This window comes from Mobula hypostoma, chromosome 2, assembly GCF_963921235.1.
Source record: "Mobula hypostoma chromosome 2, sMobHyp1.1, whole genome shotgun sequence".
Taxonomy (NCBI): domain Eukaryota; kingdom Metazoa; phylum Chordata; class Chondrichthyes; order Myliobatiformes; family Myliobatidae; genus Mobula; species Mobula hypostoma.
This window is the reverse complement of record NC_086098.1, coordinates 36989685-37015579: the sequence shown is the minus strand read 5'-3', so window position 1 is coordinate 37015579 and position 25895 is coordinate 36989685. Positions and strand designations below refer to the sequence as shown.

Sequence of the window (25895 nt, the reverse complement as noted above, 5' to 3'; positions counted from 1 at the left end):
TCTATCCACTTCCATCCCCACCAGGAAGGGCTCAAAGCTCTCTGTTTCTTTCTGGACACCAGACCCCCCAGTTCCCCTCCGCCACCACTTCCTTCAAACATGGGCACTTGCATGGGTCCCAGCTATGCCTGCCTTTTTGTCAGCTACGTGGAACGGTGTTCCAAGCCTACACTGGTGACCATCCCCTACATTTCCTATGCTACATTAATGACTGTATTGGTGCTACTTCCTACACCCATGCAGAACTTGTCAGCTTCATCCACTTTGCTTGCAACTTCCACCCTGCCCCCAAATTTACCTGGTCCATTTCTGATACCTCCTCCACCTTTCTCGATCTTACTGTCTCTTATCTTTGGGAGACAGCTTATCTACTGATGTCTATTATAAATTCATGGACTCTCACAACTACCTGGACTATACCTCTTCCCATCCTGTTACTTGTAAAAACACTATCCCCTCCTCTCAATTCCTCAGTCTCTGCCGCATCTGCTCTCAGGATGAGGCTTTTCATTCCACAACGAAGGAGATGTTGTCATTCTTCTAAAGAAGGGGCTTCCCTTCCTCCACCATCAATGCTGCCCTCAACTGCATCTCTTCCATTTCACATGTCTGCTCTCACCCCATCCTCCTGCCACCCTACCAAGGATAGGTCCTCTTGTCTTCACATACCACCTGACCAGCTTCTGCATCCAGTACATAATTCTCTGCACTTTGTCATCTCCAATGGGATCCCACCACCAAACACATCTTTCCTTCCCTCCCACTTTCTGCTTTCCATGGGGATTGTTTCCTACATGACTCCCTTGTCCATTCATTCCTCCCAACTGATCTCCCTCCTGGCACATACCCTTGCATGTGGAACAAGTGCTACATCTGCCTGTATACCTTCTGCCTCGCTTACCATTCAGGACCCCAAACAGTCCTTCCAGGTGAGGCTCCAATTCACCTGAGAGTCTATTAGGGTCATCTACTAAGTCTGGTGCTCCTGGTGTGGCCTCCTGCATATCGGTGAGACTCAATGTAGATTGGGAGACTGCCTCGCCGAGCACCTATGGTCTTTCTGCCAGAAAAAGCAGACTCTCCCAGTGGCCACCCATTTTAATTCCACTTCCCATTCCCATTCCAATATGTCTATCCATGGCCTCCTCTACTGTCATGATGAGGCCACACTCAGGTTGGAGGAACAACACCTTATATTCTATCTGAGTAGCCTCTAACCTGATGGCATGAACATTGATTTCCTAAAACTTCTGGTAATGCCCCCCCGCCTCCTTTTCCTTCTGTCACCTTGGTCCTTCGCCTCCCTCTTCTTTCTTCTGCAGCCTGTCCTCTCATTAGATTCCCCCTTCTCTAGCCCTGTATCTTTTTCACCAATCAACTTTCCAGCTCTTTACTTCATCCCTCCCCCTCCTGGTTTCAATTATCACCTTGTGTTTCTCCCTCCCCTCCCCCCTTTTAAATCTAATCATCATTTTTTCTCCAGTCCTGCTGAAGGGTCTTGGCCCAAAAAATCGACTGTACTCTTTACCATAGGTGTTGCGGGGCCTGCTGCGTTCCTCCAGCATTTTGTGTGTGTTGCTTGGATTTCCAGCGTCTACAGATTTTCTCGTGTTTGTTATTGACCTCTTTCGCTTGATAACTTCCAACCCTCTCATGGCTGAGTCTGTGGTTGCCATGTCGGCCTGATCAGCCACCTCATAACCCACAACAGAGTGGAAGCATGGACCTCCTTAAAAAGGTTATATTGAACCTGGTTTATTCTAATTGGTCTGGCAAATGCCAAGTTGTATTTTTCTTTCTTGTGAAATGCATGTGATGCTACAGCTTGTCAGTTCTTTGTTGCATCTGTGCATACATGGGTACTTGTGTGAATGACAATAAACACAACTTTGAAGTACATCATATGTTTAGTAAGATTTTGATATGAACAGTAAAAGGTAACATATTACTTACAGTCTTGAATGTGCCATCCTTATCCACACTAACACAAATGTTCATGTAATCCATGAATTTACTGACCTGTAGCCTCCTGCATTATGGCATGGTATGTTGGTGCAGGAAATGTAGTTACACTTGCCCCCAGCACAATTGTTGTTCATTTGTTTTGACACAAACACATTTTACTCGTGTTTTGATATTCTGATGTATGCATGACAAATATATCAATAACTTAATGTAAACGTAAAGAATAAAATGATTAACTATATCATGAACAGCAAAGATCCCAGCGCCAACCAATCCATTATCATCATGCCTTTGAGTACTGCATTCTTCAAATAAAAGGTATAATAATGATAATGGATGCTAATCTGAAACCAGAATAGCAGTTTTTTGCACATTAATGAATTTCCCTTATTTAGGGCTGTATAATACAATCCTATTTTCTGAATATTTCTGTTTTCATTTAACAGATATGAGAACAGCAAGAGAAATTAACATTGCAGGTTTTGTGAATGCAAATTTAAATGCATGGATTTTTTTTAAATCACATTTTCTATGTTTATGAAGCAGAATTTATTTCTTGCAAAATAAAATCCAAACATAATTTTTCAATAAAGTTAACTATGGATTCTTTCCCATTGGAAATGGAATCCAGTAAGAGGATCCAGCCTTCATTTCCTCATGCTCCTCTATCACTACTTTAGAATAAGGAAAAACACTGGCTAAATTCAAACAAATTCATGCCAAAGCATCTCAGCAGCCACTGCAAAAACAGTTGGTTATGAAATGCAATGACACAAGAATATTACAACCTCAACACCAAAAATATTCAGATGTGCATTACCTGCTGTATTTCTACACTGATGATCACTGTAGTGCGAAACACTGTTATTCTAAGCAATGGCCAGAGTTCAAAAATTCTACAAATGTTATTAGTATTTGATAGAATTATGTATACCCATATTCATTTTTAATATTGGAAACTAAATTTTTTGTAACAGTGTAACATTTTCTACTAACATCTTCAACAGAATTAGATAAAGAAACTGCAACCAAAGTAACCATGAACTCAACTCATTCAATAGTATTAAAAAAAATCAATGGCTCAAGATCAAGTCGCAAACATGGATCTTGTGACAGTAAGTTTTTTTTGAAGATTGACTGCACCTTCACTTTACCTTACCCCATCACTACCTCCTCCCTCCATATTCCAGCATAAAATGAAAATAATTTTAGAAATAAAACTAAAAGTAAAAAGGTATTGACCTAAATGCTGACACTTTTGGTAAAAGCATTATCTGTAGACCAAACACTTCAGCAACGTTGATGTATTTTGAACCAGTCAAGTCAGATTATCAACACCAATTATTAATTGAATTTTCTATCCACAAGATATACATCAAATCATAGCTGTCAGGTCAGTTCAAGTACAGATAAAGAAATATTTAAAAAGTTTTACAAAGTAACTCCTGCAGAAAGTTCTATGTACATTGGATCCCCTTGAAGATTCTGGTCCTTCAGAATTTTCACTCTTCATTTCCTAATTTGCTTGCCTCAGCTGTTTGTAAGTTGTGCTGAAATTCAGCATAGTAAACACCAGCTCAGGAAGATCATATTCATGCTTCCAGCCCCAGTCTTGCCGAGCATTGTGGTCATCAAATTCCATTGGCCAGCTATCAGCTAAGAGGAGAAATAGTTTTTAACATTTTAATATCCTTGATACTATTACAAATCTTATAAGAAGATTAGAACATTCACATCTTCCCAATGCAACAAGATTAATCTTTTAAGTGACAAACATTATAGAAACTATTTTTGAAGCACAGGACTGAAACTACTGTCCGAAGTACAAAACTCTTAAAGCCACGAATTTCCTGAACTTTTATATATTTGTACTTTACATACTCAGACTTCAGAGCAAACTAAAAGCAAGTTGGTACATTGGTTTCGCTTGAAGATTATGATCCTTCAGAATTTTCTCTTTAGTTTCCTAATTTGCTTGAATTTGTGGGTGAGGGACAACCAATTTGTTGCAAGACACTGATCCATGATAAATATTGGCCCAGATATTATACTGAGAGTTTTGGTGAGGCTAAAAGCGCTGTTTTATTCAGGGGCATGGCACTCTCAAAATGGGCAAGAGTTAATTACACCAAATTGTCAAGTTTAAGCAATTCAGTTATTTGACAGGCTGTGCGATGATGGTTCTGTCCATAGACTTACCAATTTCCTGGCGTACGTTATCAACTTTGTAAGTAACCTTCAGGTCAGTCAGATGCTTTTGGACTTCAGCTACCAGCTCTTCAGGAGTAAAACTTATGGCATTGATATTATAGGTTCTCATTCTGAGCTGCTCTGCTGGTGCTTCTAAGATTTCCAGTGTTGCACGCAGACAGTCATCAATATACATCATGGGGAGCTTTGTGTCAGGCCTTAGGTAGCATTCAAATTTTCCTGTTTTTATACCATCGTGGAAAATCTGAACAGCATAGTCTAAAAAATAAAATAAATATATAGTAATTGGGCAAAGTTAGCTCCCTTTCTTCAGTTAAACGGCAAAACATGTACACTCATCTCTTATTGTATGGATCTGATTTTGTAAAATACTCTACCTGTAGTACTCAAGCTGCTTAATTTTTTCTGAACGCAAATCCAAGTACATTTCAAAATAGCTCTAATCTTGAATTAAAGGCATACAACACATAACAGGTAGTCTATCATGCCTATGCTAATGATAAAGTACCCATCTACTTTAATCCCATTTTCAGAACTTGGTCCATAGCATTCTATACTTTAGGAGCACCTGAATTGTTAAAGTATAGAATGCTATGGACCAAGTTTAGTGTAAATACCTGCCTCTGTACCCTTCTCAGACAAAATATTATGGAAAATAACCACCCTAAAACTATTATTCATATTCACTCTAAAAACCCTTTCCAAATATTCACATAAAACAAATCCCTTATTTTATATATCTCTATCAGGTTCCCTCAGCCTCTCCCATCAAGGAAAACAAATCTGCTATCCTGAATGAAAGGGCTCCAAGTCAGGCAACATCTTGGTGAATATCCTCTGTACTCCCTCCACTGCAATCATGTCCTTGTGACCAGAACTGCACACAGTACTCCAAACTGAGACTTAATATTTTTATAAAGTTGTACTATAATTCCCTGGTCTTATATTCAATGCCCCAGATAATTAACACAAGAATCCCTTACGCCTTTTTCACCGGATTATCTGCCTGTGCTGCCACCTTCCCAGATCCTTGGCATTATCCATCAAGGACTTTGTTTCTCACTAACAGAGACCCACCATTTATTGGGCATACCTTGCCTCAATCATCCCAACATTATATACAGTTAAATTCCATCTAAAAATGCCCTGCCATCTTAATAACTGATTTAATATCTAAAGCCATTTTATTCACCAAACTATACACCAATTTTTGTGTAATCCAGCATCTTACTACAGTTCCAAATTGTTAACGTATTTAACTGGTCACAGACTTCACCTACCATCATCTATGAAGCCAACATGGGATGTACAAAAATTAAATATTAAGAATTTGACATTTACAACTTCTCAAGTAAAAAATGCATTCACATCTCTCACTCAAATATACAAAATAAAGAAAAATGCAGAAAGCCTTTGCAAGAAAAAGCGGTGATGCTCTTTAGAATAGTTTGCCAAGTTGAAATTGCAACTCCAATTTCAGCAGAATAGAAACCAAAATTAATGAAAATAGTAATAGTTTCCTCTCCAAATTACAGCACTTTGAAAACACCTGCCTCTAGAAAACAAGCCTCAAAACCTTTTCTGAGAAGTTCCTAAAAATCTAAGTGATTTTGTTTCACTTTTTCTTGGTGTTCATTTACACTGCAATAGCCACCTGATAATTTTTAGTATATTAAGTACACAATGCACCAAACTGTTTCTCAGAAATACAAATCAGAGAAGTCCCAAATGCAACCTTCAAACACCATATTGACTTCTGTGGGCCAGAGGTACATTTCGGTTCTGTAATATGTGCAATTGGGGAAGAGGAGCTTGGTTTCCTTTTTTTTTGATTGCTGGCAAGCCAAGTCCTTCCAAAACTTCCTCAACTAAACCCTATGTTCCTATCTTACATCTGCCTCACTAATCTGGTTTAACATGTTGGAATAGTTTAATACTTCTTACAGTTAAGGTTACTATGGAATGACTATTGAGCACTTTGGAGAACAACAAGCATCCAACTAATGAAAAGGTGGAATTAAGAGGCAAAAGTGTAGAAGGTGGTGGTTCATTTAGAATGAGTAAAGGTTCAGTTTCACATGTTGTATAACCTTTTCAGGAACCACAGGAAAGTAAAATGGTACAAAGAAAAGGACAAAAATTGATGACAGTAAAATTATACAAAATAACATGAAGCACTACAAATGAAGTTTCTACAAAAATGCTTTTATAATAAATCCCTAAAATAACCAAAACATACCGTGCCTTCTTGGGAAACCTAGTGAACTGCAAATTATGTAGCAATTTTAGATTTGCAATGTGTTCCATGTTCAAAAATAGCTAATGGCCATATGGTCACTTGTACGTAGGTTTTGTGTATCTATTTCATATTATGTCTGCTGCAACCTTAGCTGTGTGCAATTATTTGAGCACTGAACTCCATATTATTCCTATAATTTTTCTGGAAACCTCAATAAAAATTCTGGGTTCCATGCAGTTTTGCAGCATTTTACTAAAGAATAGCTGCAATTTTTATTGAAATAAACTATCAAATTAATGATGACAATAATTACACGTTGATAGTGATTGACAATCTTATACACTACTCAGCACTTGCATTGCAAGGACCCAAGCAGCTTTATGAATCAGGACAAATAAACCAGGCCAGAAACCACTTAAGATTGACTAAGTATAGTTGAAAAATGAGGGTTGATTATTCTTTTTTTTAAAATGCAAGATGAACTGAAAGGAGGGGAAAGCAAGGCACATTCACAAAGGGCTTTGCAGCTCCTCCTACTTGAGCGTGGTCACCATTTTATTGGAAATGCTGCAGAATGCATGTCCAAGTTCCTTCAAATTAATAATGACTACTGTAAGTGCAGGTCTAATTATCGGCCAAGAGATAGCAGGAGAAACAGTGTAGAAGTAACCCTTGTTTATGTATCTCTTACACTCACCTTAAAAAATGGACAAGGCCTTGATCCTCCAGCAATGAAACATACAGTATTGCATTGGAGCAAGTCGAACTTTTGTACTCAGATAGAACATGACGTCACAAACTACTGGTTCAAATCTCTTTCAATTGCTAAAGGAAATAATGCCTAACACCAACTTAACAAAAGTGGGCAGTTTAGGGCAGCAATATATACCTAGTTTATTGGAAAAATAGGTAATATCTGTATATTAAACAGATCCTGTGTTTCTGTCTTGCTGAAAGTTGAGATGGAGGAATTTACCCAGTTTTGTTTAAAAATGGATTTCTGAAGAGTTTTTATTGAAGCTAACTTTTCCTAAACTGCTTTGTTTGGTACAGTAATAGACAACTAATGCCGCTTTCTACTGCCTAGTCAAGGGTTTACCAGTATCTGGGATGCAGGAATATACAGCCTCATTTATTTCAAAGAGTTGCTCATCAAATTCTGGCTGCACATGACACCTTGGTATGGAAGGACTGGTGTAGTAGTCAAGTGATCTCTGTCTGATTCAAATCCTGGACACAGGGACGGTAGTCATCAGGATCTCTAATTTTTTTCTGACTCTCTAGTCCCTTTCCAAGGTTATTTAAAAATTCTCTCTACTCTCAAACTATTATTGGCCTGTTAAAATATGCACATTAATGTTGCTTCAGGCTCATGAGAAAGAAGATAGTTTGAATAGGGGTGGGGGAGAGGGAGAGGGGGAGGGGGAAATTACATCAGAAAAAGTGCTTGTTTAAAATTTCAATCTCAAATTTCCAAGTCCATCAATTAAAACTTAATGACACTTCACATTCATATTGATCGAATTTCAAGTGGCAAAGAATCTGACCAGTACTAAATAATATTTAGGTCCTTGTTAACAGTGTACTAGCACTTGAAACAACTTGCTTCAAAAGCAATGTTTGGACACTTGCATATAAACACCACAACCATTGGTTGGTTCCTATCCTTTTATCTTCTATACAGGGCCCATCACCTGTACCATCATCACCATTCAAAGTTTGGCAATAGACCAAAACCCTATTTGATTTGTATTAACAGCTTATCAATTTGATCAACCTTTTCTTACTAATATTTTTGAGGAAGCTGTTCATTGTCATTAAAATTAAATGGAGCTGTGAGGTAGAGGGTGTGGGAAAGGACAGAGCAGAGTGCACCAGTATGTTTATGCTGATATCTACATATTCGTGAGCCAAGTAGACACAGCAAAGCCTAATCTCCAACCATGGACTTCCTTATCAGTGAACCAAGGGCTCTCATTCAATTAATTCACTGATGGCTTCCAATGACAATGAAGTTAAACCATCCTCAATCCCACTTTATATCAAGCAGCAGCAGCAATGTAAGTTTTGGAGAGAAGAGCAGTCGAGGTCCCAGAAAGCAAAACAAGTTGGTCTGTGCCTTATCACTAAATGACGCAGTGTTTGCAGTGTGGTCAGATACAAGGAGCTTTTGAGAAAAGGAAAGGCCTACAGATCCGGAAATAAACTATGAAGTGTGTCAGAAGACTGCAAACTAAACACACAGTCATCTAAAAGTTGAGGACAATTAGAAAACTGGTTAGCTTCAAACTATTTTTTTAAAAAAGCGACAACAATAGCATGTATATTGCTCAAACAATAGGCAAGTTAATTCAGCCACGAGGAATTCTGCAGATGCTGGAAATTCAAGCAACACACAAAGTTGCTGGTGAACGCAGTAGGCCAGGAAGCATCTCTAGGAAGAGGTACAGTCGACGTTTTGGGCCGAAACCCTTTGTCAGGACTAATTCAGTTAATTCATCAGGCAGTATTATCAGAATTAACAGCTTCTCATGGGACAAAAATACATCATTTGTTTCAGCTTACAGCCAGGTCTGTTAGGTGGCTGAAAACATCTATTTTCTCTATAATGTTGAACTGAAATACATCTAATCATTTAGGCTGTAGAAATGGTAATGTTTGTTCTTGATACACGCATGTTGACTATTGTGTTGTGGGCAATCTTATAAAGCAAAATGTGGATAAAAGACCAAGGAGAGATTCTTGGAACCCTGGAATAATGCAAAGGAAATGGAAACATTGTTCATGTTAGGCCGGTTAGCCTAACGTCGGTGGTGGGGAAACTGCTGGAGTCAGTGTGATAACAGCACATTTGGAAAGCGGTGAAATGATCGGACAAAGTCAGCATGGATTTGTGAAAGGAAAATCATGTCTGACGAATCTCATAGAATTTTTTGAGGATGTAACTAGTAGAGTGGATAGGGGAGAACCAGTGGATGTGGTATATTTGGATTTTCAAAAGGCTTTTGACAAGGTCCCACACAGGAGATTAGTGTGCAAACTTAAAGCACACGGTATTGGGGGTAAGGTATTGGTGTGGGTGGAGAATTGGTTAGCAGACAGGAAGCAAAGAGTGGGAATAAACGGGACCTTTTCAGAATGGCAGGCGGTGACTAGTGGGGTACCGCAAGGCTCAGTGCTGGGACCCCAGTTGTTTACAATATATATTAATGACTTGGATGAGGGAATTAAATGCAGCATCTCCAAGTTTGCAGATGACACAAAGCTGGGTGGCAGTGTTAGCAGTGAGGAGGATGCTAAGAGGATGCAGGGTGACTTGGATAGGTTGGGTGAGTGGGCAAACTCATGGCAGATGCAATTTAATGTGGATAAATGTGAAGTTATCCACTTTGGTGGCAAAAATAGGAAAACAGATTATTATCTGAATGGTGGCCGATTAGGAAAAGGGGAGGTGCAACGAGACCTGGGTGTCATTATACACCAGTCATTGAAAGTGGGCATGCAGGTACAGCAGGCGGTGAAAAAGGCGAACGGTATGCTGGCATTTATAGCGAGAGGATTCGAGTACAGGAGTAGGGAGGTACTACTGCAGTTGTACAAGGCCTTGGTGAGACCACACCTGGAGTATTGTGTGCAGTTTTGGTCCCCTAATCTGAGGAAAGACATCTTTGCCATAGAGGGAGTACAAAGAAGGTTCACCAGATTGATTCCTGGGATGGCAGGTCTTTCATATGAAGAAAGACTGGATGAACTGGGCTTGTACTCGTTGGAATTTAGAAGATTGAGGGGGGATCTGATTGAAACGTATAAGATCCTAAAGGGATTGGACAGGCTAGATGCGGGAAGATTGTTCCCGATGTTGGGGAGGTCTAGAACGAGGGGTCACAGTTTGAGGATAGAGGGGAAGCCTTTTAGGACCGAGGTTAGGAAAAACTTCTTCACACAGAGAGTGGTGAATCTGTGGAATTCTCTGCCACAGCAAACTGTTGAGGCCAGTTCATTAGCTATGTTTAAAAGGAAGTTAGATATGGCCCTTGTGGCTACAGGGGTCAGGGGGTATGGAGGGAAGGCTGGGTTCTGAGTTGGATGATCAGCCATGATCATAATAAATGGCGGTGCAGGCTCGAAGGGCCGAATGGCCTACTCCTGCACCTATTTTCTATGTTTCTATGTTTCTATGATACAGTAAACATGTAAAGTATAATAGTAATATTCACTCAACAGATTCCAGTTTATAAGCAGTGTGGAAAACATACCAGATGTACCCTAAAAACTGCAAAGAAAGACTGACACATAGTCAAGTAACTCCACAATCCACATAATCATATAAAAGCTATCTAACCTTGCCACTACCAGAATCAGATTTAATATCACTGGCATATATCATGAAATTTGTTAACTTAGCAGCAGCAGTGCAATGAAATGCATAATAAATAGAATAAGTATACATTAAATTAAAAATAGTAATGCAAAAACAGAAATAATTAAAACATGTTGGTATTCAATGTTCATTTAGAAATCAAATAGCTGAGGGGAAGAAGCTATCCCTGATCACTCCTGGACCTTATATTCATATTTTGCTTTATAAGGTTGCCCTCAACACAATAGTCAAATGTGTGCAAGGTAGTTTTTTGGAGCAATACATAGAGAAGGGGCAGTGTTGGATCTCCTGTTAGGGAATGAGACAGGGCAGGTGACAGAGGTATATGTTGGAGAGCACTTTGGGTCAAGTGATCACAATACCATCAGTTTCAGTGTAATTATGGAGAAGGATAGGACTGGACCTAGGATTGAGATTTTTGATTGGAGAAAGGCTAACTTTGGGGAGATGCGAAAGAATTTAGAAGGAGTGGATTGGGACAATTTGTTTTATGGGAAGGATGTAATAGAGAAATGGAGGTCATTTAAAGGTGAAATTTTGAGGGTTCAGGATCTTTATGTTCCTGTTAGGTTGAAAGGAAAGGTTAAAAGTTTGAGAAAGTCATGGTTTTCAAGGGATATTGGAAACTTGGTTCAGAAAAAGAGAGGGATCTTCAATAAATTTAGGCAGCTTGGAGTTAATGAAGTACTCGAGGAACATAAAGAATGTAAAAAGAATCTTAAGAAAGAAATTAGAAAAGCTAAAAGGAGATATGAGGTTGCTTTGACAAGTAAGGTGAAAATAAATCAAAAGGGTTTCCACAGTTATATAAATAGCAAAAGGATAGTAAGGGATAAAACTGGTCCCTTAGAGAATCAGAGTGGACAGCTATGTGTGGAACCAAAAGAGATGGGGGAGATTTTGAACTATTTCTTTTCTTCGGTATTCACTAAGGAGAAGGATATTGAATTGTGTAAGGTAAAGGAAACAAGAAGGGTAATTATGGAAAGTATGATAATTAAAGAAGAGGAAGTACTGGCGTTTTTAAGGAATATAAAAGTGGACAAGTCTCCGGGTCCGGACAAGATATTCCCTAGGACCTTGAGGGAAGTTAGTGTAGAAATAGCAGGAGCTCTGACAGAAATATTTCAAATGTCATTAGAAACGGGGATGGGGCCAGAGGATTGGCATATTGCTCATGTGGTTCCATTGTTTAAAAAGGGTTCTAAGAGTAAACGTGGCAATTATCGGCCTGTGAGTTTGACGTCAGTGGTGGGTAAATTGATGGAAAGTTGACGTGGATAGGCTTTTTCCATTGAGAGTGGGGGAGATTCAAACAAGAGGACATGAGTTGAGAGTTAAAGGGCAAAAGTTTAGGTGTAACATGAGGGGGAACTTCTTTACTCAGAGTGGTAGCTGTGTGGAATGAGCTTCCAGCAGAAGTGGAAGAGGCAGGTTCGATGTTGTCATTTAAAGTTAAATTGGATAGATATATGGACAGGAAAGGAATGGAGGGTTATGGGCTGAGTGCAGGTCGGTGGGACTAGGTGAGAGTAGGAGTTCGGCACGGACTAGAAAGGCCAAGATGGCCTGTTTCTGTGCTGTAATTGTTATATGGTTAACATGCATGTATCAAGAACAAACATTACCAGTGATGGACAATTATAACAGATCAATAGAACAACTTTAGGAACATATCCATCATCAAATGGCACACACAAAATGCTGGTGGAATGCAGCAGGCCAGGCAACATCTATAGGAAGAGGTACAGTTGACGTTTCGGGCCGAGACCCTTCGTCGGGACATCATCAAATAGTATAGTCTACCAAGTGATTGCTAAAGACCAAAAACATTTGCAGCAGTTTGCCAGAAGTGTAGTGGACAATATATCTCAGTTTTGTCCCAAAGTCCTCACCATATAACTGGTCAGCTAATTCAATTTGCTCTTCACAACAAATGAAAACAATATAAAGTCTTTTGGGCCAAGCAACATCCTGGTTGTGATGCTGAAAACTTACAGAACCAGTTATACCTCTAGCTAAGCTGTAAAAGCATAGTTATATTGTTGGCACCCACTCAAAACACATGGAAAATTGCCAGAATATATCCATGTCTACAAAAGTTAGTACTACTCCAATCTAATTAATTACAGCTCTTCTATTTATAATCATTAGCAAAACAATTAACAAACAACACTATCAAGTGGCACAGACAATAGTCTGCATACCAATGCTCAATTTGGCTTTTGCCAGGATCACCCAACTCCAGACTTGAACAAATATTGAGTAAAGAGCAGAAGTCAAATGGAGTGATATCAGGATGTAATGTAACGAAGGATGATATCAAGGAGTCTGGAAATCAAGAGCAAACTCAGCAGTAGCTGGGGTGACAATGAAGTTACCCCCGCTGCAAGAGTTGCAAACAACCTTCAGATATGGAGTTAGTCACTGAAGATTGCAGTTTGTTCAATTTCATTTGGAGCTCTTTGAAAACTGAAGCAGCGCACTGCAAGATCACCTTCCTCTGAAACCTAAAGGCATGATTACCGACATTGTCCAATATCGGCTTTCTTGATGTTACAATTGACGAGGTTCCAGCTTAACAATCCACATAAACACCGTGGTTCAGAGAACAAGTCAGAGGCTGGGTTTCCGACAATTAAGTGACTTGACTCAACAATGACATTCTATTTTCTTAAAGTCAAACAATCAGGAGTAAGACCACAAGTTGTAAGCGCAGAATTAAGCCATTTGGCCCATCGAATCTGCTCTGCCATTCAACAGCATATTGCTGCAGATGCTGAAAATTGGAAGAAAGACAAAATATTGGAACCAATTAACAAGTCACATAGCGTATGTGGAGAGTATTATCAAATTTCATCTTATTTTTGCCCATTGTAACATCATGGCGCACAATTTGAGCATTGGCATTCCACAATATACACCGATGTGTAAGCAACATAATTAACAAACCTGTTGTGCCCCCACCGGGCTGGGTGCCTGCCGAAATTATGCCAGGGTACCTCAGACATCGGAAGTCCAGGCCATACTTATGGTGGTAGTACTAATGAACATATACACAAGACATTACATAAATCACTATATGGTCAAATACAAAAAAAAATTAAATGAGCTCTGACATTTAGATAGATACTTTATTGATCCCAAAGGAATTACAGTGTCACAATAGCATATAAATATTAGAAGGGAAGTAGAAAGAAAAAACACAAGTTACTACAGTCTAACAGGAGGGGATCATCACTTCTCTGGCTACAGGTAGACTCATTATAGAGCCTAATGGCTGAGGGCAAGAATGACCTCATATAGCACTCTTTGGAGCAGTGCAGATATCTTAGTCTATTACTAAAAGTTCTCCTCCGTTCAGCCAACGTGGCATACAGAGGGTGAGAAACATTGTCCAAAATTTGACCAAAGCTGCTGTGGTTGCACTTGACTATTCCAGTTTCTGTTGCTATAGTCTCTGGAATCTAGGAAACTTATTAAGTTTATCTTCCAAACACTGTAAAAAAAAGTTTATACCTTGTGACAATTTGCAAATGTTTTCAGTTATTAGTAAATGTGAGAAAGTTAAATTTTAGATGAAAAATATGAAGGATATTTCAGAATTGAGAGATTGAACAGATAAACAAAGTTACAGGATGAAACAGGGGTAGAGGTTATTCTGCTATATCTTCCGTAATCCACACACAAGCTGGTTAGCTCAAAATTGTGTGGTACTCAAGTGTACTGTGTATAAATACTAAACTATCAAATCCCTCCTCCTAAGCAATGCAAAACAAACTTTAAGAATTCCTGTCTAACCAACATAACCAAGTTACTTCTTTTAAAAAACATTTTTTCACATTTTCTGTATAACAGTTCTCTTTCTACACTCTTTATGAAGTAAACCAATCAACTAATCAACCCCTCCAATTACAAGTTCTTGCAACCCCTCCAATTTTCTTCCACACAATTTGCATTAACTAATTTATTAATTGCAAGTGTCAGAAAACTGCTCTAAATAATTCCCCTTCCTGTGCATCATTGCTAATTTATTTCTAAATCTTGTTAGGTAACTTGTTAATTTGAGGGTGTCCTCAAAGCTTTTTTGAAGTTTAACATTCCATAAGACATAGGAGCAGAATTAGACCATTCAGCCCATTGAGTCTGTTCCACCATTCAATCATGGCTGATTTATCATCTCTCTCAACCCCATTTTCATGCCCCATATCCTTTGATGCCTTTACTAATCAAGAACCTATCAACCTCTCAATGACATAGCCTCCACAGCTGTCTATGGCAATGAATTCCACAGATTCAGTACCCTTGGCTACAGAAATACTTTGTAGTCTGTTCGGAGAATGTGTCCTATGGTCCTAGACTCTCCCACTATTGGAAGCATCCTCTCCAATTTCATTCTGAGTCTTTCAATATTCAATAGTTTTTTTAAAGAGATTCCCTCTCATTCAGAATCAGAATCACTTAATTGCCAGTATTTGAAACATACCAGAATTGACTGTGGTTCAATGCCAAGCATAAAACATGGGACAATACCATAACAGACAATACAACAGCAACCAACAGTTTACAAAACAACAGTGCAATCAGCCATAAACAATCAACAGAATGGTCACGTGGAAACATCAATGATCAAACTTAAATAAATGTGAACATATGAACAGACTAAACAATTATCACCAGGAGGAGAGCAGGAAGCAGATGTTGTGGCAGGACATTTAGGGACACCCAAGTTTTCTTGAGAAGCTGGATAGCTACAGGAAAGAAACTTCAGAGATTACGTGTAGTCCTGGTGGCGATGGACTTGTAGCATCTACTTAATTTCAGTTTGGTTAATAGGTGACTGCCGAGTTAGGTGGAGTCAGCAATAATTTCTTTCAGCTTCTAAACTCATTGACTTTTGGAGGAATTTCTTATGCTTCTAATCCCTAGTAAGAACTGGCTCAGAGCCATCACACACATTCTCATACATTAACCCTTTAATTCATGGACTCATTCTTGTGAACCTCCTCTGGACCCTCTCCAATGACAGCACATTCTTTCTTACACAAGGGGCCAAAAGCTGCTTACAATATTCCAAACGTGGTCTGACCAATGCCTTGTAAAGCTTCAGCACCTCATACAGTCGCCTCCCACAAGCTCAAGGGGACACTTTATCAGGCCCTGCAGATTTATCTATCCTATTTTGGCAAGGCAGCAAGCATCTCCTCTCTTCTGTAATCAGGATACAGCCCATGAACTCATAAACCCTTTGCCTCATGCTATAGACCCTGTATGGCTACTAAGTATATATAGATGTTAAAAAAAAAATCCATTTAACATCTCCTCCACCTTCACTCCTATATAAGCACCCCGATCTTCAAGAGGAATAATCCATCCCCTGTTATGTTTTTTCTGTTAATATACCTGTAGAAGTTTTTAAGAGTCACTTTCTCTGCTGGAACTATCTTGTTATCGAGGAAAGAAAAATGAGGGCTAATACCTAGTAAATAGGGATGTGGATTGTGCTAATGTGATAACAGGGAACAACCAAGTAGAAATAGAGACATGGAATGCAGCAGCAACAGCCAAGTTTCAGGAACTTCACTAATTATGTTATGGCATGCACCTGTTGTTGTGATAGAAAACTGGATTTGCTGTTAGATTATGGATAATCATTCTATTCTCTAATCAGGACCTAGTGTGTTACTTCCTGTAGCCACTATTCTGTTATCAAAATGTAGTTTTACTGGTAATCTCGTCAACTGTAAAAGCTGTACCAAATTCATGCCCAGGTTGCACCAGTTTTTAATAAATTAGCCCATGATTTCAAACACAAACTGTATTGCCTTTCAGTTTGCTTATACATACCTCATTGTCCTCCTTTAGTTCTTCTGATTTCCCTCAAGTGTTCTCCTGCATTTCTTAAACTCAAGTGCCTGATTTGATCCTAACTGCCTATATATGTGCCTCCTTCTTAACCAGCATCCTCCTCTCATTTACCAAGCATCCCTTTGCCTGAAAACAACCTATTTTAAACCACACATGACAGATCTTTCCTGATGCCATCAAAATTTGCCTTTCTCTAATTTAGAATCTCAACTCAAGGATCAGTCCTCTCCTTCTCCATAATTACTATCTCAAAACTAATGCACTTCCATAAATAGAGCTTCCTCACAAATGCAGTTTTTGGCCAAGACATTTTAAATTACAAGGAACAGCAAGTAAAATCATAATTCAGAATCCATGAGCAGCTAACTAAACTTAATCACAATAGTCAAAACTAACAACTGCTGGGGGTCAACAAACCAACATGATTATAGCATGGTGAGAGGCCACTCGGCCCACTGAAACTATAACAAAAGAAATCTGGCTAACCCCTTTGCTCTTTTCCCCCAAAGCCTGTAATTTTTTCCTCAAGTAGTTATCCACTGTCTTTTTGGAAAAAAAAGTAATGAACCTGCTCTGCACAAGAAGTTTAATTCATATTAGTTTTGAAACTATTAGCCAATTTCCTTTATAAGGGTGTCAAACGATACCAGAAGGCTGGAGAATGGAGCCGAGAGGAAAAATACATCTGCTACGTTGGAATGGTGGAGCAGACTCGACTGGCTGAATGGCCCAGTTCTGCTCCTGTGTCATAAACTTGTTTTCCTCTTGTTCTTGACTTTCCACTACTAGAAACAGTTTCTCTCCATCTACCTCCAGATCCTTATTAATTTTACACACCCTCATTAGATCCCTCTCAGCCCTTCATTTCACGCAGAAACCCAGCCTCTTCAATCAAGTAAAAAAAATCAAACCACAGATAAAGTAACAGTATATGTACAGCTGTGACCATCATTCTGGCGAACAGCCTCATGCAACAATACTTTCAAGGTAAAGTTCAAAGAGGACAATGGAGGAAGATATACTAGAAGATCAATCAATGATTTTTTTTGCTCTGGTCACAATTAGAATACAGTTGAAGAATGTCTTTTATGATGCAGTCAGCAATTAACAAACCAGGTAGATTCAAGTACAATAAATAAACCATTTTGCATTCTATTAGCAGGATTTTTTTCTAAAAAGAGGCAAAAACAGCATTATTTTCAAAAATTAAAATTCAATCTTGAAAGGCCACATACCTCACCCATTAACTCTGCATGAACCTTAGAGACCCCATAGATAGTCCTAGGTCGCTGTATACAGAGATCAGGAGTTGGATTTCTTGGCGTAGTTGGCCCAAATGCACCAATTGTACTGGGAACAAACAGGCGAAGATTATGTTCAGTTGCAATATCCAAGACATTGTGTAAACCTGCAAAATAAAGGTATTTCTAAGAAATCTGAACATCACAATTAATGAAGTATTATTATTATGTTTAAGCAAAACCCAGGATTAGAAAGGGAAATGTGTCCATAATTATGGGTTTGGTTACACTGAATCTCATTAGGCAAGTAAAAATAGTTGTAATCTCATGGAAGCTTTGCACAAACAACAAATGTCACACATTTCTCACCTGTAATATTGACACTGCGTGCCAGAGGTACATTTGCTTCCCCAACAGCACTTAGCAAGGCACTGTAGTGAATCAGCCATGTAATACGATTATTGACAACAATTTCACGTAGGTTCTTGTAGTCCAAAATATCAGAATATATAAATGGCCCTAAACAAGGAAGACAAAGATTCCTAAATATTTACATTATTTTTCTCCTGCTGAAAGATAAACAATTTTTAAATGATTTTGAGTGCTTACCGCTGTGAAACACATTATCTGGTGGTTTTCTGATGTCAGATAGTATTATATTGTTTTTACCAAAGTGTTTCCTGTGAAAGGAATTAGGGGACTTTTTTGACCAAAGTTGCAAAAGAGACCCAAGCTTAGTTAATACAAAGATCCCTCCTGCCACCTACTCAAAAATTATCTGGGCTAAAATGTTTTTTTCTACCTGAAGATCATACTTGGTTGAGTAAAATATGTATTTACAAGCTAAACGCGTATTCAACAAACAAGTGATACTTAAATATCTATCAACACTTTGCTTACACATAAAACTTCAGTGGTTTTAAACTGTTTTTGTCAATTTCTTCATTAACTTGCAAGTGAGCAACTCACATCAGTTTTGACATTTAATTATTTGTTATATACATAATTTAGTCCTTTATCATTCAAATGTAATGTTACAGTTACATACCTGAGCAATTTAGCAAGCCCCACGCCAAGCTGGCCTAACCCACCTGAAAAGCAAAATATATTATGAGGATCAAACTGAAATATTGAACTGTTTTCAAAAGTGAAAGGCAAATGCCACAAATCCAGCTTGGTCCCGATTACCGCATACAAATAATAAAGAAACTCCTAGCAAGTTTTTGCTGAGCATCTTTTTCCCCTCCCCACACGTGGAAAAAAATGTGAGTACATAAAACATTCAATGTCTTGATAGAACAACATCCATAAATATGAGCTAACACACTATTGAAGTATCATTAGTTAAATTGTTCATAACACAAGTATTTTATTTGCCCAATAGTGCAACAGAGCAACCACACAATATCAAATAATTTGGCTGTGAACATTTTACAGGTTGCTGGGCAACAGAACAACTAATTTGTCAAATACAGAAGAATTATTTGAACATTATGGGATAATAACTTAGTCGTGCCGCAAACATTACATAATGCCAACTGAGTCTTTTGTACACAAGTCAACTTTGTAAACAGTACATGTAGTCACACCTGTTGGTCAGAAAAGGCTCGAAAATTGCTCTGGAAATCTACTGCTTTGCTTAAGAGCAGTGAAAGCAAACTAACTTTTATACGATCTCTTTTAAATTGGTAAAACATACATCAGATTGTTTTTTTTACTAAAAACACATGCTTAACTCCTCTGTAATAGTAATCTAATGCAAGGGAAGCATCATGGGGAGGGGAGGAGAAGATAGGGGCACGACGCAGTGCGCGCGGCCACTCCGAATTGATATCGTATTCGTGAAGTAGGATGCCATGCACAATCCTGATTTGATGGAGACAGCCATGAGAAGCACGGAGAAACATCTGAAATGCCTGCTTCACTGCCGCTGCTACTGTGCGATTGTGAATCTCCGGAGGGGGAAGGCCCCAAATCCTCAGCTTTGCCTATTGCCTGCTGCCAGGGCCGGGGTCGAAGCACTCGGCAGCTATGGTGCTAGGTGCTCGGTGTCGGAGACTCAAAGTTTTCAGATGGACTCGGAGTCGGACTGTGTTTGGGTGCTTCCAGGATGCTGCATCGGCAAGTTTGCGGCGCTGGAAGCTCATGGCAGGAAGAGTTTTCTTCCTTCAACCGTCTGCATGAGATGATGAGACTTTTGAGAGACTTTGAGATTTTTTTTACCGTGCCCATGGTCTGTTCTTCTATCAAATTACGGTATTGCTTGCATTATTGTAACTATATGTTACAATTATGTGGTTTTTGTCAGTTTTGTTTTTAGTCCTGGTTTGTCTTGTGTTTCTGTGATATCATTCTGGAGGAACAAATTGTATCATTTCTTAACGCATGCATTACTAAATGACAATAAAAGAGTACTGCGTGTCCTCATAATCTAATCTAAAATGGTGCCTTGTACACAATTTGTTTTGCACTTTATGAATGTTTGCATTTTAAATGTGAAACATACAAGCACAAGAACACAGGAAGGTAGCAGGAGAACAACCAGTTCTCTCAAGCCTGTCCTGCCATTTAAGATGATATTGACTTTTATTTAAATACATGTAACCACTCTCATCTTTTGATTTCGTATTGGTAGCAGTATTCTACATGCTAGTGCCGTTAACCATGATATTGATCTCTTATTGTGGCCATGATTTTACAGACTTAGAATGAAGACAGCAGTAGATTCCTGATTAAAACTATACAGTTAATAGCTCATTGACACTACTTTAGCCATTTCTGTTCTGGGTCTGCCACTGCGCTAAAGTGTCACTGGGACATGTTCAAAATACTTTTGAACTTTGGCCTCACTTACTCAGTGACTCATACCATAAATGCCCACAAGGAGCTGGCACATCAAATATGTAGCTATGCGAAATATTAAAGTCAAATATCCTAATGGTATTCATAACTATCATTCATACCTGAACAAACTTGATACAGTTGTCAGATGGTGCTGACTACCATGAAAGTTAAAGGTCTTTAGGGAGAAAAAAAAGTTAGAAAATGGGACTAAATTTGTACAGTTTTAAATTTGTTTTGTTGTATTAATTTAAAAGCGCTTTGGGAGTTTCCTGGGAGGTCATGTCAACAAGTAAATTGAAGTGGCTAATTGTACATGGAGACATTTTACACAAATATTTCAAATGCTACAAAAAGACTGAAGATACATACCAGTGATAAGAATACGAGGGTGATCTGATTCAGCAAAAGACACGGAGTGAAAGCTAGCATCTGCATTTACTTGTCTGGGACTCCAGCTCATTGGCCTGACAGTCACAGCAGAAATCTGGCAACTGCAACCATTGCTCAGTAGTGCCCGTTTGGCTATCTTGGTCAAGTTCCTAAAGAGTGGCATAATTCACACCTAAACAAGAAATAATGGCAGGTTTATTTGAGTAACTAGACATTTATACCAAATATGCTCGTTAAATTTTAAAATAATCTTCAGTAGCACACTCCTATTTGAATTTGCAAACAGAAGGCCAGGTATTCTAATGCATTGATTTTTGTTTTGTTTCTGTTCCACGGGAACCCACTCCTCTTCATCCATTATTATACCCTTCCACGCCTTTCCACAACAAATACCTACCTGGTTCCCCTGCAGTAAACATCTATTACATCAACTACTTATTATATTCCACATTCTAATTACTGAGTTTCTTGAATAATCTGATTTTGGACTATGCTTTTAAATTGAAATTGTACTCTCAGTCAGAACAATCTAGGCAGTATGTTTTCCTTTGCCTGCTCATCTCCGCTGTAATAACACTAAATTTTATTCCCATATGGCTGTGTAATTGGGCATTAAAACTAAAATCTCTGGCAAAGGCATACGTAACTGTCCATTTGATTCAACTACAAAATATCAGTAAACTATAAATGGTGCATACAAACTGTCAATCAAGATTATGAAAACATTTAATGGATTGGAAAAAAATTGCAACAATGATACAAGGATATTCAAGGTGAAAACATCAGTGAATAATTTGTTACAGATAAACAGTATTTACCTCACTTTACTGCCAACTGATAAGACTACATCACTGCAAGCTTACACTCTCCTTCCTGACTTTTTGAATGGTCATCCAATTATTCCTAATGTAATATGATTCCAGTTGTAGTGAATTATTTCGTGGAGCAAAGCCAAAATAAGCTGATCAAACTATGTCATGCACACATTATAAAAACTGCATCCTTTGGAAGTTGGGTTGATCGCCGAGCTCGGCAAAGTGTGCGAACATTTTGCAAGCTCGGTGATTAACCAAACTTCCAAATAGCCAACCTGAGCTACCAATATGTCAAATTGGAATCTTTACTGAACCCACCCCCACAACCATATTGATTTTTCCAAAACTTTTTCAGCCAAAATACAGTCAGATCAAACTAGAAATAATTGGCAACAGTTTGCCTACACCTTTTAATGACTTAACCACAGTAAACAAAGCAAAGTCATTGGAAATATCATCCCGGTCAGGAATCTATTCTAAATTTCTTTCAGTACACAATCTATGCAGATTGTAAATAACATCTTCACCTCACTGACAATTAACACTGGTGCACCTCAGGGATGCATGCTTAGTACATTACTCAACTTCCTCTACACCCATGACTGGGTGGTTAGGCTTAGTTCAAATGCAATCTATAAATTTGCTGATGATACAACCATTGCTGTTGAAATTTCAGATGATGACGAAAGGGCGTACAGTAGTGATATACCAGTTAGTTGAGTGGTGTTGAAACAACAACCTCGCACTCAACATCAGCAAGGTCAAAGAGCTGCTTGTGGACCAAAGGAAGGGTAAGACGAGGGAACACAAACCGATCAGAAAGCATGTTGAATGATTTCAGCATTTCTGTTTTTACATAATTCTGCATGCCTTGAAATTCAACTATTCTCCCTCTACATTTCCACTTTCACCAAATTTCCATTTGGAACACCTTTCCTCTGTAGTTGCTTTCACAGCTCACTTCTGCTAGTACTTCTGGACTTAAAGAGGTAAAGCAGTTTCTGTGATGTGGAAACCATAGAAAGGGTGCAGAGGAGATTTACAAGGATGTTGCCTGGATTGGGGAGCATGCCTTATGAGAATAGGTTGAGTGAACTCAGCTTTCTTTCCTTGGAGCGACAGAGGATGAGCCGTGTATAAGATGATGAGAGGCACTGATCCTGTGGATAGTCAGAGGCTTTTTCTCAGGGCTGAAAAGGCTGGCACGAGAGGGCATAGTTTTAAGGTGCTTGAAAGTAGGTACAGAGGAGATGTCAGGGGTAAGTTTTTTTTATACACAGAGTGGTGAGTGCATGGAATGGGCTGTTGGTGACGGTAGTGGAGGCAGATACGATAGGGTGTTTTAAGAGCCTCCTGGACAAGTACGTGGAGCTCAGAAAAATAGAGGGCTATGGGTAACCCTAGGTAATTTCTCAGGTAAGGACATGTTCGGCACAGCATTGTAGGCCAAAGGGCCTGTATTGCGCTGTAGGTTTTCTATGTTTCTATGTTAAAAGAGTCTTTCAATAGCACAATGTAGTCAGTCAGACCCAAGAAACAGTGATTTTAGAAGCTTTTAAAAGTATCAGTAATAATGGCCCTGAAGGGTAGGTATCATTCCACAGAATGAAGCCTCCCATACTAGTATTTGTCATTCTCACAATTTATTGCTCTTCCAAAAAAAAGCTCCACCGCAAGGGCCAGTTTGTACACATACCTAAGCAAATTTGCACTAATTGAAATGAAAACCGCAAGCTTGCAGATCTAGAAATATAACCCAAAACATGAGGGGAAAATAGGTTTGACATCACTTCTGTAAAGAAAAACTGATTTTAAGATAGTTGACTTTTCATCAGGTTGTTTATCGTTATAAAACTTTTGCCGTTTGCTTCCTCGCAGACGCTGCTGCCCTGCTGGATATTTTCTGTATTTTTTCCGCGTTGTTCTACAACGAGAATGGATGGGGGCAGGGAAAGGTTGACTTCGCAGTTGGCTGACATTATGGCCAAACTGCACGCACATATTTCTGCGTCACACACATTCGTGTCTTTCACTTGATCTTTAAGTCTACACCCCGCCTTTAGTTGGGATGGAAGTTGTTTAACGCATAAAGTTACTTGTAAGGTCCCCTACCTCAACCTATCTACATCCCGACAATGCCCATCCACTTCATTTCCCAAACAGTGGATTTTGAAAACAGCCGGCGACTTAAACAGGGCGAGATGACGGGAACCCCGGGGGCAAACGCGTGCGCCGAACACGGTATTAAGGACACAACACGATTACGGATGAACCCCGGCAGAACCTGAGCCAAGCACCGTCGCAAGTAGCGTAAAGGGTCCGTTACACACCGGCCCGGGCCAGGGCCCCGCTCAATCCCACACTGCGCTGTAGCGATCTGCTATGTCATCCCCCGTGAGAGCCGGGCACACTTTAACTCGCCGAACAGCCAGCGCAGCTGCCGGAGCTAGCTGATCAAGCCCAAAACGTTATCTCCCTTCCCGACAAATGCTGCCCGATCTGCCAGCCACCAACAGGCTTATTTCGGATTTCCGGCTTCTGTCTTTACACTTCTGTTTATTTTTCCGACCCATCGTAGGCATGACCTGATAGGGAGAGAGTTGTCTATAATGTATGTTATCCTTGTCCATCCCACTGGCCGGGGACGAGGTTTCATCTTACCTGGACCAGTCGCTTGCCAACCACCCTCCACACGCGTTACCATTTAGATTGCATCAGCCGCCTTCACGCTCCTCTTTTCTACCGGAGAACCGGGCGCTCGACTGCACTGTGATTGGCTACTGATGCCGACGCCTCAATTCCCATTGGTCTCGCTGGAGAAGTACTGACGTCGATCATCCTGCCGTCCTCGGCGATCTCAATCCCGCTCCGACCGTCTCCTAGCAACCCAGGGGCAGGTCCCCACGTGGCGCAGGTTGATGGATTTGCCAGATTGCTTTCGTATGTATCAAATTGCATTCCGGCTGCTGCGGCCGGGAGATTGGTCCGTCGCGCTGAGCATGACCTGATAAATTTGACTTTGTGCAGATACAATGAACAGAGATGCCGTTTCGCATTGCAGCAGGGTAGAGGAAAATAATTTCCCCCTTTATAAGCGCGTTGTTTTTATCAGGATTCATTTGAAAAAGACTGCAGTACAGTATGTACCTTGTTTCTATCAGATAACGCAAAAGCGTAATATTAACCCACGTATTAAACTAAGTTAAACATACTCGTCATCAAGGAAGATTTCAAGAACTTCTCGAAAGTGATTTGCTCTGCGCTTGCAGAACTTGCCGAAGGTTGGATTAAAATCTTAAAAACTCAGAACAATCCACATTGAAGTTGCCTGTTCCTTTGATTTTCCGTCCCAATTCCATCTATATCTTCTGTTTTCTACGTGGCATCAATAAAGCTAATCGGCTTGAAAAAGCATCTCATCGACCAAACAGGCACCTTCGAACATTAACCATAAACCACATGGGCAAAGGGTCAAGCACGACTTTAACCCTGTGGTATAGCAGGAAAGAGTCGTGCATACATCGGAAGCACAAAATTCCAATGTGTACTCTTTAAACACGCGAGAATTCCAGAGTGGAGGAGGTGAACACAATTCAGCAATGCGACAAGAAGTAGAGGTTGCAGGAGAGGTCGGATTTTTTTCATGTCAACTTTAGAGACTTTAGATAGTGTGGAGGGCTGTCAGAGGTTACAGCGGGACATTGATAGGATGCAAAACTGGGCTGAGAAGTGGCAGATGGAGTTCAACCCAGGTAAGTGTGAGGTGGCTCATTTTGGTAGGTCAAATAAGATGGCAGAATACAGCATTAATGGTAAGATTCTTTGCAGTGTGGAGGATCAGAGGGATCTTGTGGTCTGAGTCCATAGGACACTCACTACGCAGGTTGAATCTGTTGTTTAAAAGGCATATGGTGCTTTGGCCTTCATCAATCGTGGGATTG

The 25895-nt window shown here is 39.5% G+C and overlaps 1 protein-coding gene across 2 annotated transcripts; it reads right to left on the bottom strand.

The window, feature by feature from the left end:
• Positions 1-1741: 1741 nt before the first annotated feature.
• On the bottom strand, positions 1742-24800 carry tdh (L-threonine dehydrogenase). Of its 2 annotated transcripts, none has more exons than XM_063035569.1 (9): positions 24616-24800; positions 21119-21311; positions 18954-18996; positions 18515-18585; positions 18275-18424; positions 17900-18072; positions 13749-13839; positions 4165-4434; positions 1742-3621 (listed from the first exon to the last, which is right to left on the bottom strand). In XM_063035569.1, exons 2-9 carry the CDS (start codon positions 21300-21302, stop codon positions 3482-3484), a joined length of 1122 nt encoding a protein of 373 aa, XP_062891639.1. In that variant the 5' UTR covers positions 21303-21311; positions 24616-24800; the 3' UTR covers positions 1742-3481. The 2 variants fall into 2 exon arrangements, with proteins under 2 accessions (XP_062891639.1, XP_062891640.1); XM_063035570.1 differs by lacking the exon at positions 24616-24800 and adding an exon at positions 24285-24493.
• Positions 24801-25895: the final 1095 nt, after the last annotated feature.